The sequence below is a fragment of the Podarcis pityusensis genome, assembly GCF_964106645.2.
Source record: "Podarcis pityusensis genome assembly, chromosome: 1".
Lineage (NCBI taxonomy): Eukaryota > Metazoa > Chordata > Lepidosauria > Squamata > Lacertidae > Podarcis > Podarcis pityusensis.
This window is the reverse complement of record NC_138028.1, coordinates 58,600,812-58,615,697: the sequence shown is the minus strand read 5'-3', so window position 1 is coordinate 58,615,697 and position 14,886 is coordinate 58,600,812. Positions and strand designations below refer to the sequence as shown.

Here is a 14,886-nt window from a genome sequence, read left to right as displayed (position 1 = left end):
TGCTTTCCGCCCCTTTCTTTCTCTCTTCAGTTACCTCCTTTACTCTGTTGATACAATAATTATTCAGTGGATACTTGATCATTATGTTTTAATACAACTATTTGGTTCAGAGGTAGATTAACCTGCTTATTTACTTGCTAATGTATTTACCTGCGTATTTATGAATGGGTGGTGGTGGTAGGGAGAACAGAGTTGATAATAAAAGCTGGGGAGAAGGAGCTCAAACAGCTGCTCTCTGATAATCAACAGGCTTTTGCAAGGTCTTTATAATTTGCTTTTTGTAAGATTAATTTAACAAAGATTATGTGGCAAGGACACCCAATTTCTTCCCATAAACAGCTTAAAGCAAGATGGGAGTACAAAGAACAAAAACTAAACCATCTGCTCAGGGACTGATTTTTTATGCTTGTCATTTACAGATTGAATTCAGCTAAGGACTTAATTCTTTTATTTTGGCAATTTTACTATGCACTTGGTTTCGATGGCATAATTTCAACACACACACACACACACACACACAAACACACACACGTGTCTTTGAAATTCATAGTAGTTGAAATATATTTTCCTCCAAAGGGTGGAAAACTTGTTTGGAAACATGCAAACTTTTAAGACTGGTATAGAGGTAGGCTGGTTATATCTTTTCAAGTGTGTGTGTGTGTGTGTGTGTGAAGAAGAGCACTCTTAATTTTGCCCTTTATACACTTGCCTGGAGAAAGAAGCAATTGCTGAATGTGTGAATTGCTGGGTGTGTGTTTGTGTGCATGTAAATTAGTGAGAGCACTCTCCAAAAGCAATTTTCAAGGCTTTGTACACTCTCAGAAAACCACTGTTCTACAGCTGGTGGTGCCTTCTAATGCACACATGTATGGGTGTAGCCAGGACTTTTTTTGGGGGGGGGCAGAACCGATGTGATTGGCCAGCTAGTTAAGTAATTCTGTTGCTTTACTGCCCGCCTTGACTATGCCCATGCCTAAATCAATACAATAAATCGTGGTTTCGGGTGTTTTTGTAAAAAGAAAAGAAAAGAAAAAATGCTCAACAACATTCAAGGTGTCCTGGATTTAACTTCTTGAAATATGAAATCAAAGTCAATAAGGAAAAAACCCTTCCATTGTTCAAATATCAGTATATGAAAGTATACAGATTTTTATTTGTAGCACTTACAAACTACAGCAATGCGGAAAAATAAACAGTTTTGAGGGAAATCTGTATCCAAATGATACTACAAGATAAGCTTGTAAAATTGACAATGACATAGTCAATATAGAGTGGCATCCTTTTTCTTTAAACTACCTTAATTCCGTCTAGTTTAATTCATATGTTTTAGCTATGTTATATTTGTTATACCCCATTAGGGAAATCTGATTAAAAGGTGAGTGTACTGGCACCATAGGAAAGACTCACACTGATACAATTACTGTGAAGTACCTTAACATTTAAGCTAGTTTATAATTGGGACTTCCACTGCCAGCTGAGTGGACAAATTTTTAATAAGTATGCAGCGCAGGAAGAAATTACCTTAATTTGCTTATTAAAATTAAATGAATCTTCATACCAAACCGAAAAGTTAATCAACACTCCAATATACTGTTAGGATTGCTACATTTCCTTACTGAAAGCCACAAATGTCATGGCAAATTTGGCTGCCAACTCTACATACGCTTTCCAATATTATAATTTCCAAATACTGCTTACACACACTGAAGACACACAAACCATACTGTTCACATCTGTACAGCAAGCAGAAAGCTAGCCACATTTTGATTATTACTTAAACTTCATGATTTAGCAAGCTCTTGTGGCTATGACTCTCCATGCCTTTGGATTTTCTTCACTCTGTGACCTAAGCCAAGAACAGAAAGAGTAAATTCTGTTGTGTTTTAGCTGCCTCCATTGAAACTAATGGAAACCATAATTTTTTTGGAATTCCATGTGCACCTCTGAGTGTCAACAGACCCCTGGAACAGGGAGAACATTGTAATTTATAGAGTAACAGAAACTTAGCAGTACTTTTGATATTACAAGTTTGGTTCCGATTTGGCCTTTCCTGAACAGAAGGGCTTCTTCCATATATGGAAAGGACGGAGATCCAGAAAAGATTTCTACTGGAACTGGAAGAAATAGCTGATGCCCTTTGTATGATCCCACCCCACTTCTTCCCATAGCCACAACACTGTTCTGGAAGGTCCACAAATCTTCTGGAGCATATTTTCAAGGGGAAGGGGGAAATCAGTAAAAAAGTGTCCTTCCTACACCTAAAAGTTATGCTTTATAAAAAGGCAGGAGTGAAATAAATAAAATAAATACTTTACAAAGAGTACACCTTATGAACCCTTTGCCTATTCACTGGTAAATCAGATTGCTAAATGAAAGGGGAGAACAAATAAGAACTGCTAGGTTCACTAAGAGGAGTATAATTTTTAGGTATCCATTTGTGGTTTAGATGTTCACTTGGCTTAATACACTGGAGAAGCAGTACAGCACCCACCCTCTTTTCAACCCCAAAAGTAACATGATATGGAAGCTCCACATAGAAATTTCATCACTGCCCCACTGGTATGTCATCCCTAGTTAGAGTGAGAACTGACACAAGAATTGAGTGTCTGTGCACATGGGATCCCTGTGGATCATTTGTATTATACAATAAGATGTATGGTAATGGGCAGAGGGACTCATGACAATTCTCTACCACAGGCATGTCCAACTTTCAAGAGACTGAGATCTACTCTTACTATAAAAAAAACTGGCAGTAATCTACCGAAGTTGTTGAGCTTTCTTTTTTTTGGGGGGGGAGGGTTCCACGATCGACCGTGATCGACCACAGACCCCACGCACTCTACCAGTAGATTGTGATCTACCTGTTGGACACCCCTGCTCTACCACATAAAACCTGTCCCCATGTAGTTGAAGCTTGAACTTTGCTAGGTCCTGGTAGTAGTAGTAGTAGTAGTAGTAGTAGTAGTAATAATAATAATAATAATAATAATAATAATAATTTTTTATTTGTATCTTGCCCTCCCCGGCCAAAGACGGACTCAGAGTGGCTAACAACAGGTGAAAAATGGTACATTCAGAGTTTGGGGTTTCTTACATCACTCTACTGTTCCGCTACCATGGGTCGCCACTTCAGTTGAAAGTCCTAGAACCTATCACAGCAAGTGCAACAAATCCATCCAAAGGCTCAATAAATTTCACAATATTGACTTTAAAAATATGTCTGACAAATGCAATCTTTCAGTGGTACTGGCTGTAAGGCAGGGTGGTTGAAGATGGGATGCCAAAGCTGACCCTGCCACCATATACTACCACCATGGAGAACATGTTTTTAAAAAAAGTAATGTATGATTCACCATGGCAGTTGTATGCTCTGATGAAGAGGAGAGGATGACAGACCTCTCACATTTTTAATAGCTGTGTAGAAAATGAAATTTTTGAAAGTGCAGCTGCTTTCACCCCTGCATGATAAGATGCACACAACAAAATTCCACAATTGAGAGAGGTGCAAAAGCCCTTGTATACTTTTGTCTCTGGCCACCCTAGAAAAGACTAAAGGACAGGCTTTGTGACTACTCTTCTTCCAACAATTAAAACCAAACAGCTCAAACAACGAATCATTAATGTATGTTGATCGCTTTACTGGAGCAACTGAATGTGCCCAGTGTGAGAACTAGATGCTACACCAAACGGGCAGCTGGCATGATCCAGCGGGAAACTTGATTTTAAAAAAATGAAACCAGAATATGGTCCATTAGTGCATCTCCTTGATTGCATGTGCTGAAGTCCATGCAATAAAATAAATATTTTTGAGATTAAATGGGTCACTTTTGGTTTTTTCTAAAGTTGCATTGGAATATTTGTTATCAAATAAAGGACAGATTTTTATTTCATTTACTAAAAAAGCATAGAGAGATTCCAGATGGGATCCAAAGGTGTGAGCAGAAAGCACTTCTACATTTGCAGGTGGGACTGCTGATTTCTCTCTTTCCCTGCAGCTCCAACTGGATTCTCAGGAGTGCTTTGTTGGAGGTTGTAATGGATTGCAGCAGGAAGATGAGAAACCTTGGCAAATACATGTGGCCCTCTGCATTGTAAACTAAACATATGTATCATGCAAAATAAAACACGCAAAACTACTCAACACATTCTAAATAAGATAGCTCCTACTGAAGCAATATCAGTTTGAAATTAAATCAGAACTATAACCAGTCAGCTGTCACCTATAGCCACTTTGAAACCTTTTCATTAAATGTGGAGAAGTTAGGGGTAAACCATAAAACACATAACCAGGGATTCTAGAAAGGAGAGGTGAAATTGATTCTTAACTAGCAGCATAGTAAAAGATAGCATGTTTCAATACGTGTTAATATCATAAACAAAGAAGGGCAAAGGTGAAAAATGATAATAGCAATTAACGTATTTTGTAGATTTTTAAGAGGGTCAAAAATTAATACTGGAGCATTAATACCATGCATTTTAAACATAAGATTAAATGGTATTTAAGACATTATTAATGAAAGCAAAGGCAATTTAAACTAATACGGATACTATAGACTTAAAAAATAATTTAGTTGCATTTACCTTGTACTAAGACTTGCTGTTTTTATTCCTGGAGGTGACTCCAATCCTTCCCCTGGCTTTGATGATTTCTCTCTGTTCATTTGCTGCAGTATTGAGTTCAATTCACTAATGACATTAGCCTTTGGGCCTGAGAGAACTGGGCTTTTAACCTCCGTTACATCACCCCATAGCTTAGAGGTCCTTTGCTGTACAACTTTAGCCATACCGGGCTGTGCGCTGATTGGAGGTGGGGGTGGGGCAGGTGGAGGAATAACAAAACTATCTACAGTTTCTTCAATTAGCGCATCCTTGTAAAGTGCATTGCTTTTGTTGATTATGGGCTTCATTTTTGGCTTAGGAGGTACTGGGGGTTTGTCCACCAGAAATGTTTGCCCATCTGCATAGACTGTACAAGTATCCAAGTTCTCACCACCTTCAGAGGATAAGGTGGAGATGCTGGACACAGTTGAGATAGTGCTGGTTGTCTCTAGGTGATGGTCACTACTGCTTCGACTGTCCACCTCTTCAATCCCAGAGTCAGTGACATTATCAAAATTTTCAGGCGGTGGTAAAAATGAGGCAGGCAAACAGTTTGAAAGACCCACTGGTTTCTTACTGTCTATTGAATTTGAGGGTTGAGTAGGATTGAATGAAGCAGGCGGAGTTCCATTTTTTCTGTGTTTGAGCAAGTCTGTTAGTGCAGAGCCTGGGACAGAATGGTCATCAGGGATATCAAAACTGTTAGCAAATTCTAAAGGCGGTGGTAATGGCTCAGTAAAGATGAAATCTTCATCAAGATCAACAGATGCTAAAGGGGGTGGAGGGATACGGAACGGTAAAATGATTGGATCATCAACGGAGCCAACTGCTACAATAGTTTTGCAGGGAGATGCAGGTAGCTCAGGCATGTCAGCTTCATCTAGTCCACTTTCTGCTGTTTCTGTACTTTCCTGCGCCTCTGGTGGAGGCTTTTCAGTATCCACATCTATCTCAGCACTTTCCTCTTCCTTTTCATCAGGGGTATCATTGGACTGCGCTGTATCTACCGTATGAACCATGAGCAAACCAGCTGACTTCTGCTGTGAGGTATCCACAATATTTATCAGCATGTTCTTCTTTTCTTCAGGCCTCCTCTCTTTCCCCGTATCTGTCTCATATTTGTTCTCCGTCTCCTGCCGCCTTAGTGGACCACGCGTATTTTGCCTAGCAATTGTAGCTGTCACTGGAAATGTAGTTTCGATGTTGGACCTCATCTTTGTATCTATATAAAGGGGTTTATTAAGGTCTGCTTTGCCAGATTCTCCTTTCCCTGGAATTTGCTGGGTTTGTTCCTTCATGGCTCTATCTCTGGCAGAAAGGGCAAGGGCTAAAGGTGAATTTGGATCCAGTAATTTCCCTGTGAGTGGATGAACATAGTTATCCAAACTGGACATACCAGCATTCTGAGTTGCCAACACATTATTTTCTGAACCCATTGATGTTGGGGTTGAAGGGTTTGGTGTCCTTGCATCACTTTGATTACTTGATTCACTGCTATTAAAAATATTTTCAGGCTCTCTAGGTGCTGGGATAGGAGATGGTGATACAAGTTGCCTAAAGTTGTCTTCATTACCAAACATTCCCTCATCACTAAACTTAGACTGTCTCAAACGTGGCATTGGAGGCGATAGCCCAACATCCTCATCTCCCAAATCTGTGGAAAGGAAAGCTGGAGAGTTACGCCTGGCTTCTAATCTTTTCTCCCTATCCCTCACTGCCCCTGCAATGGCTGCTGCAAATGGACTACTGACAGTCAAGTTATCTTCAGGTCTGAGCTGTCCTGGTTGCTCTGAAGACTGTGGGTCAATTTCCATGCTGCTTCCTTGACTACTTTTCCCACTACTGCTGGTAGATGGCTCTTTAACAATGATAGTTGGAATTGGAATAGAGCAGGTTTTTTCTGGACTATCCTCAACATTAGATTGTTTCACTAGCATTCCCTTCCGTCTTGCTGGCTTGGCTGGGACATACACTGCTTTGCTTGCTATTTTTCCAACTTCAGAGTATGGGTTCTCCGGCATCTGACCTCTCTTGTTTCTGAAGCTTGCCTGAGTTGAGGCATTTCTGCTATATAAGTCCTCAGAATCTAGAGAATAACGGTCCATCTCTCTCCGGTAATATATCCCTTTGTCCCTTATCACCGTTCCCATATTTTCAGATCTACCTGAAATAGCTAACTTTGCACCTGAATTCTGATTAAATGCAGGCTTAATTGTCCCATATATTCTAGACACTGGAGATTTGGGGGAGTTGTAAAGAGAAGGAGATGGAGGTGGTGGTGATGGAGGTAAAGACTGTGGAGGAGGAGGGATATCTTCAGAGGTGTCTGGCATGGATAGACTTCTGGTAAATTTTAGCATGGGAGGAGCCAAAAATTGCCGTTCTTCCTCTGTTATCCCTTTAAAAAAATCACAAGCTACAATTTTTAAATTGCTCTTGAATTTTAATTATCATCCATTGTCACCAAAGACATAGTAAACCAGGTACAGAAAATACTGTATTATATATTACTATGCATGGTTTGGTTTTTGAATATGTCTGCAACTAGATCTTCAGCTTACATTTTGGCTTGCCTCAGTGTCCCTATGCTGACCTTCCAGCATCTTCTTACACATGTGCACAGAGAATTGTGCATCCCTAAAATAATGTTTTTTATGAACTGTGCATAAAAGGAAGTTGTCAGCCAAAAGCTGTGAAAGACTGGAAGAAGAAAGGAAAGGAAAGCTTAAAAATAAATAAATGTATGCATGTTGGCATTTGTGAATAGGTGGCCATGCATGAAACATGATAAAACAATGTTTCTACATGGGTAAAGAGAGTGGATTGAGAGGCATTGTGAAACAACCTTCTAAACAAACATATGTACCGTATTTTTTTGCTCTATAAGACTCACTTTTCTTCTCCTAAAAAGTAAAGGGAAATGTGTGTGCGTCTTATGGAGCGAACGCAGGCTGCGCAGCTATCCCAGAAGCCAGAACAACAAGAGGGACCACTGCTTTCATTGTGCAGCGATCCCTCTTGTTGTTCTGGCTTCTGAGATTCAGAATATTTTTTTTCTTCTTTTCCTCCTCCAAAAACTAGATGCGTCTTATGGTCTGGTGCGTCTTATAGAGCGAAAAATACGGTAACTTTGGAGTGAGATTGCTACCTGTTGTATGAAGTGCTAGATTCCATGCTGGAAAGCTAGAAGTGAAGCACTAACCAGGGCAGGTCACAGCATGAGGCAATGGCTTCACAAGCTACTTGTGGTACTTCCTGGTACAGACAGAGCAAAGAGATGCTCTCCTTACACAGACAGTCTCTGAAGTAATAATTAATATAGCTGGCTTGCTGGCTTGTGTTCAGGATGAAACAACAGCAGCAAAGCTATCAGCTATGGGCTGATGGCTATTCCTTGTAATAGTTGATAATATACATTTCTTTCACTGTACTTCCCATAACTAATTTTATGTAGAGAGTTGCAAAGAATAACTTCATTATTTCACCAGGGAACAGAATATCCCTTCAAACATAAAGGAGAAGAAAGGACAAGAAAAACATTGTCTCTCAGCTTTAACTCCCATATTGCAACCTGTTCTAATTAAAGTTTGGTGTTAAATGTATTTTTTCAGTTTCTGCTTGCCATTGCTATTACAGCAAGAATAGCAATTGAAATTGTGGGGAATAAGACCTTTGACTAAGTTTCCAATATGACTAAAACAACATCATTTTGCAGAAAAATACATTTCCATAAAGCATATGTTGACTCTGTTTAACTTCCTCATTGTACAACCAAATACTTCTACAGCAAAATGGACCAATTAATATATATTTTCCTAAAGCTTTCTGTCATTATTTTGAACAAAAATACCACCTTATCACATACACACAGATTATAAAACACAATTTTAGCAAAGAAGAATGATTTCATTTAAAACTAACCTCTGAGTAACTTTTACCAATATAGTCTTTTAAAAAATTATTGTTCTTCTTTTTGTAGTACGAATTTGGCATTGTGATATAAACAAAAGTCTACGCATGGAAATCAGAATGCTAAAACATTTTCAAATGAGCAAAAGTAGATGCTTTTGATTCAATAAACATAAAATTTAAATGTGTATTAAATTTGGTTTGGATTTTACCATACTTTATAGAGATTGTCTACTGTTGGTTACTTCGTTACTTATTAATTTTGTAATTTATAAATGCATTTTGTATGCTAAGAAATTCTGATATTAAGCAGTAAATAAATATTTGAAATAAACAAGCTAAAAAGCAATGAATTACTTAAGAAATTGTATATTTCAAAGAGCACAAATTCCAGTTGTAATATTCAGTCAATGTTACTGACACACATTGGACTCACTGGCGTCACAATGGGGGGGGGGGGTGTGCTCCCAGTGCCACATCTCTGGGGGTGAGAAGGTGGTGCAAGCAGCTATCACGCCGTCGTAGCTGCGAATGGAGGATCCTCTACATGCGGCTGCAGCTGCGAGCAGAGGGTTCCAGCACCACGCCACCAGCAAACCGCTATGTAGCGCACTTGTGCACATGTGCGCTACGTAGCAGTTTGCCAGCAGCATGGTGCCAGGATCCTCTGCTCGTGGCTGCAACTGCATGTAGAGGATCCTCCACCTGCAGCTGTAGCTGCGAGGAGAATCCCGGTTCTGCGCCACTGGCAAACCACGTACGTAGCGATGCCACACATGTGCGCTATGTAGCAGTTTGCCGGCCGTGCAGTGCTGGGATCCTCTGCTCGTGGCTGCAGCCGCATGTAGAGGATCCTCCGTTTGTGGCTGCAGCCGCGAGCAGAGGATCCCGGCACCACGCCGCCGGCAAACCACTATGTAGTCCACCTGTGTGGCGCCGCTACGTACGCCGCATGCGTCGTATGTAGCTACGCTGCACATGTGTGCTACGTAGCGACGCCTCACCCCCAGGTGCATGTCATGTTTGCCGCTCTAGGTGCCCGAGCGGCTTCCTCCGCCACTGACTGGCCTGGTTCACATGTCACATTATATCTTAGTTACAACTAGCTATGGTTTAATGTGAATGTGCTGCTGCATGCTTCTAAAATGCAGAGGTGCTTTGCTCTTCTGCTGCTCATGCTGTGCTTCCACGAAACAAGCCATGGTCTGGTATGTCATGTTGTCTAAACCTGGACTCATAATTTGTTTTCCCCAAAGTGGTAAGCCAATAACAAACCTTGGCTTCTGCTCATGGTTTGTTTGGATAAAAATAAACCATGAACTTGAGAAGCAAAACCACATCTTGTTTCATGGCAATGTGGCAGCAGCAGGAGCAGTGGGAGAGGAAAAAAATACCTGCCATTTTTCAAACATGCATTTGCATGCTACTCTCTCACATTAAAGTACAGCTTATTTTATGGTTCAATATGACATGTGAACAGGCCAGTTTGTTCTCACGCAATGGCTATTTGATCAAGACTCAAAATCAATCCATGAACAAATGCATTTGAAGCAAACACTGTAAGCAATTGTTGAAAATAATGAAACGTCGCTTGTAGAAAGTTTCATTTTACCTATTGATTTTTGTCTTCTCACGGTACCTCGTGGTACACCCAGAAACGGGCCTTGGGAACTCCCAGGGACTGTTGGTGGCATCACAGCAATCCCTTGTCTCTCATACATAGACTACAAAAAACAAAAAGAAAAAATAATTGTACCTGAAGCCATAATTTAATGTTCTGTTTCATTCTCACATGTAAGCCTGGTTTACACAATACCTTGGGCAGTATGGTTCTATGTCTTCATTGTCACTTTCATGCCATTCTATCATCTATCTATATGTCTGTCTGTCTGTCTGTCTGTCTGTCTGTCTGTCTGTCTGTCTCTATCTTTATCTCTATTTCTATCTCTATTCCTGACTGTGTCAGGAGGGACAGATTGCATGCTGGTGATTGGGGCAGATGTGAATAGTGTAGTTAGTAATGATGTAATTTGGCCTAGGCAGATGAATTATATGTTACTGGTGCAGAACGGTAACATTTACAGCAGGTAGTGGCAAAATACATGCTACAATTCAAAGAAACATGTCAACTTGTCAACTTGGCCATAGCTTTGATATTCACTTCAAATAGTAAGTGACAATTTGGGAAAAAATACATTATACTCTACACAATTTGGCTATTATTTTGAGACATCCAAAATATTTGTTTCATTCGATATTTGGGAAATTGGGCAGATTATTTCTATATTACACAGGAAAACGGCAACACAAAAAGGAAGGTTTGATAAACTAGTGAACTATGAGCTTTTGCTATGGAAGGCTTTATATTTGTACTCAACTGGCAAAAGAGAAAGCCATTTCTATGGATCACAAGTTTATTTCTTACAACTGATCTTCTTCCAGAGCTGTCCATACCTGTCTGCCACATATGATGGCTCACAAAACCTTTCATAGTGGCATCAGGTGTTGCAAAGGCCCTCCCTCAGTCACTTGCAGTAGCAAAGTTAAACAAAGGTAGGGGAAGGATCTATTCAGAACCAGACAACTGGGATGAAGGAAAACCTGGCTAATGGTACCAAATGGATTTGTGGACTACAGTATGTTTAAGAACAGACACCCCCTTTGAAGAAAAGCACTTATAGGAAAGGATTGTTATCTTCTTCAAATGGTGGTATGTGCTAATGTACACACAGGTGATCAGAATTTTGCAAAGTAAGAACTGAGAGTAGAAGCCATTAATGCAGAGCAGCTAAGGCACCATTCAAAACCCTGACTTGTGTCTGAGATCAATTATTAGATCAATTATCCTGCACACCTCTCCTAAACATCTCAAGGTAGGAAAAGGAATATAAACAAGTAAGCCATAACATGCTATCCAGAAATCAACAGGTCTACAGCCACAATGTGCTAGTATTCCGCTCTGGTATGAACAATCTCTCCCCCCAGGAAGAAACAGAAGTATATTGTTAACTCCCCATGATGCCTTGATGTACATGATGCCTTGATATACTTGATATACATGGTTCCTTAAGGAAAAGGTATGGGAATTGAGGTCATATCCACAGAGGACTGGCCAGGTGGTACAAACTGTTGGACAAGAGTATAGCACAAGACCGCAGAATCTGTCCCTCCAAGGGTCTCTTCTTATACTAGGCCTGCATGACAGTTTCTTGTCTGCACCTTAGTATGTGCAACTTGTGTTGACATCAAGCAAAGAGTCAGAGCTCCCGGCACTAAGGAAGTTTAGCAGTGCACCCAAGAATAAGCAGGAAAAGGAAACACTTTACAATACAATCACATTTATTCAGAAACCACAGAACAGAACTAGAAACTTGTTTTTCTTGTTCTTTTACAGGGAGTAATAAAGAGATAACAACCTAAGGTATACTGTGAAAGGATAACGTCTTCTATTAGAAGACCTCACTAGTCTTCTATTAGAAGACCTCACTAGTCTTCTCAGGTGACCTCAACAGTCCACAACACATTGACCTCAATCTTCTTTCCCTTCCTCCCCCACAACAAACACTGTGAGGTGAGTGAGGCTGAGAGATTTCACTAGTCCAAGGTCACACAGCAGCTGCATGTGGAGGAGCGGTGACGAGAACCTGGTTCACCAGATTACGAGTCCACTGATCTTAACCACTACACCATACTGTTTTTTATACAGTCATACCTCGGGTTACAGACGCTTTGGGTTGCGTGATTTCAGGTTGCACACCGCGCCGAACCCAGAAGTACCGGAATGGGTTACTTCCGGGTTTCGGTGCTTGCAAATGCCCATAAGTGCTAAATCGTGCTTTGCGCATGCACAGAAGCGCTGAATCGCGACCTGTGCATGCGCATACATGGTGCTGCGGGTTGCGAACGTGCTTCCTGCACGGATCACATTCGCAACCTGAGTGTCTACTGTATGTGATTGGGTCTTATGTTTTGGGCTGTACTGGTGTACCTTCGGTTATGAACTTAATTTGTTCCAGAGGTCTGTTCTTAACCCAAAACCGTTCTTATCCTGAGGTGCACTTTCACTAATGGGGCCTCCCGCTGCTGCTGCGTGACTTCCACTCGCATCCCGGGGCAAGGTTTGCTACCAGGAGACCTACTTCCGGGTTAGCGGAGCTCATTACCCAAAGTGTTCGTAAGGAGGACGGTACGTAACCCAAGGTTCCACTGTATTGTTATTTGGAGTGAGACAAAACACGAGCCAGGGTCACATACAATACTACAGATGCCTTCAGAAAAGTGCTGAATGCAGCACACTAACAGCTAACTAGCAGTTAACAGGCAGGCAATTTGTAAGACCAAATTTATGTGCAAGTATGTGAGAAAACTATGCACACAGCTAGAGATTTCTTTTGTTTCCACTGCAGTGGCTCACACTCCTGAATTTGCAAGCACTTTTCAATTTAAAATGCAACCTGTCTCCTCATCTCTCTCTCTCTCTCTCTCTCTCTCTCTCTCTCTCTCTCTCTCACACACACACACACACACACCAAGCTTTACTCAAAAATTCACATTTTTTTTCATTTTAATGATAGATTTGGGACTGTCCTCCAGTCCAGAACTTAGACTCAATTCTTTTCTTTAAAAACAAAACAAAATGCACAAATAAAAGCAGCACATGTATCAGCATCTATTTTCCTCCTGAAAGAAGAATACAGCACATCTGAAGAAAGCCCGTCTCCACTCCCCAACTCCCCCCCCCCAAGAGTAAAAAATGCTTCATAGAGGAAGTAGATGCTAAACAGCTGGAATTTTACGCGAGAAGGAACAAGACCACTGAATAACATAAATAATTTTATAAGGCATAAGTAGTGCATAGAGAATAAAAGTGAAAATGATTATTTTGCAAATGAACAGTGAGAGATAAGTAGTGGGGTTCATTCCATAGCTTTACTGAAAGGTCAGCTCTGTCAGACACCGCCTGTCCCTAAACTGATTCCATTCCGCCTTGTCATGATAATAACTACTATTTAAACTTTAAGAACTGGCCTCTGAGTTTCCCCACCCTTCATTCCCTGGACGCTTTTCCTTCTGTGCTGTTTCTTTTTTATTGTAAGCTGACAGACAGGGACTATCTTGATTGTATGCAAGCCACTCCAGGAGCCTTTTTGGCTGAAGACTGGGGTATAACTTTTCTAAAGAAATTAAAAATATTTTTTTAAAACAATGGGTTGGGGAAGATCAGTTGAGGTGGACAGGTGGACAGTCTCAATTCTTCAAAAATATTCTCAAGAGATTATGCTTCTGTCCTCTGGCACTTTACTTTCTGGGAAAAGCTAATTAAATGCCTCAAGCACCTGAAAAGCACAGAATCAGAAGTTCCTGAAGTGTTACTAGGAGCCACAGGATTTAATGCCAACTTTTGCCCTGCAAACTGTGACTGAAGGAGATACAGTTCAGAAACCGTATCTTTATACAGTGAAATAAACTGCTATCCCAAAAGCTTACTGGAAAAGGGAAAACTTTAGACTAGCTAGAAGTATCAAAGCCAGAGCTGAGCAAGACAATCAGAAGTTTCATATTTCTTTGGCATGCCTTCCCTGAGGAGGAGAATATTTATTATTCCACCCAGCTGAGGTCATTATTTCCTGTATGCTGTCCATCACCAACCAGAACACACAGCAATCCAACTAACAGCAGGTCAGTTTCTCCCTTAATTCTTTCTGCCTCAGTAGGGGGGGAGGAATCAAGAGTAGCGGATGCACACAACTTGTACAAAGCAGAGCCTTCCACACTAGTCGTGGTATTTGAACTAAGAGCTTCTAAAGTCATATCAAATTCTATGAATGATAGTATTTGTGAAATAGGTGGCAAATTTGTCATTCTGGACAGAACATATTTCTTGGTGTGAGCAACATTTCTGATGGGAAGGAAAAGAAACACACCATACTGCACTGTAAAAAAGTAAAGGGATCCCTGACCGTTAGGTCTAGTCGCGGACGACTCTGGGGTTAGGAAGACATTTGAGTTCATCATGTGTGATCCTTGGACAAGATCTGATTCAATATTTAGATCTATTTCATATCTAGATACAGTCCCATTGCACAATGACAATAAATCATGAGGAAGGTTTTGATGTTGATTTCAAAGTTTGGAAATTAGCCATTAAAAGGGCATTTGTAATTTTACAGAACACGAATATATCACTTATAGAGGTGCCTCTCATTTACTTCAATGGGACTAACTTCCAAGTAAATTTTCCTAGGAAATAAATCTTAATCTGTTACAGTGAGGACTGTCGTTCCAGAAGGTAATCATGGGTACAAGTCAGAATAATTAAGGATAAGTGTGCAAAAAGAAAAGGAAAGCTTGGAGGATTATCCTCTACTATTAGGAATC

General features: G+C 40.5%; 1 protein-coding gene across 6 annotated transcripts in view; it reads right to left on the bottom strand.

Moving 5' to 3' along the window:
* SHANK2 (SH3 and multiple ankyrin repeat domains 2) overlaps window positions 1-14,886 on the bottom strand; it is a 343,989-nt gene that overhangs the window by 14,721 nt on the left and 314,382 nt on the right. For 5 of the 6 annotated variants that reach the window (XM_080982496.1, XM_080982491.1, XM_080982492.1 and 2 more), the window contains 2 exons: window positions 10,121-10,232; window positions 4,582-6,997 (listed from right to left, as the gene is read on the bottom strand). In XM_080982496.1, the coding sequence (XP_080838622.1) occupies window positions 4,582-6,997; window positions 10,121-10,232 (2,528 nt within the window). The remainder of the gene's footprint in view (window positions 1-4,581; window positions 6,998-10,120; window positions 10,233-14,886) is intronic. The other variant, XM_080982494.1, reaches the window with a different exon arrangement.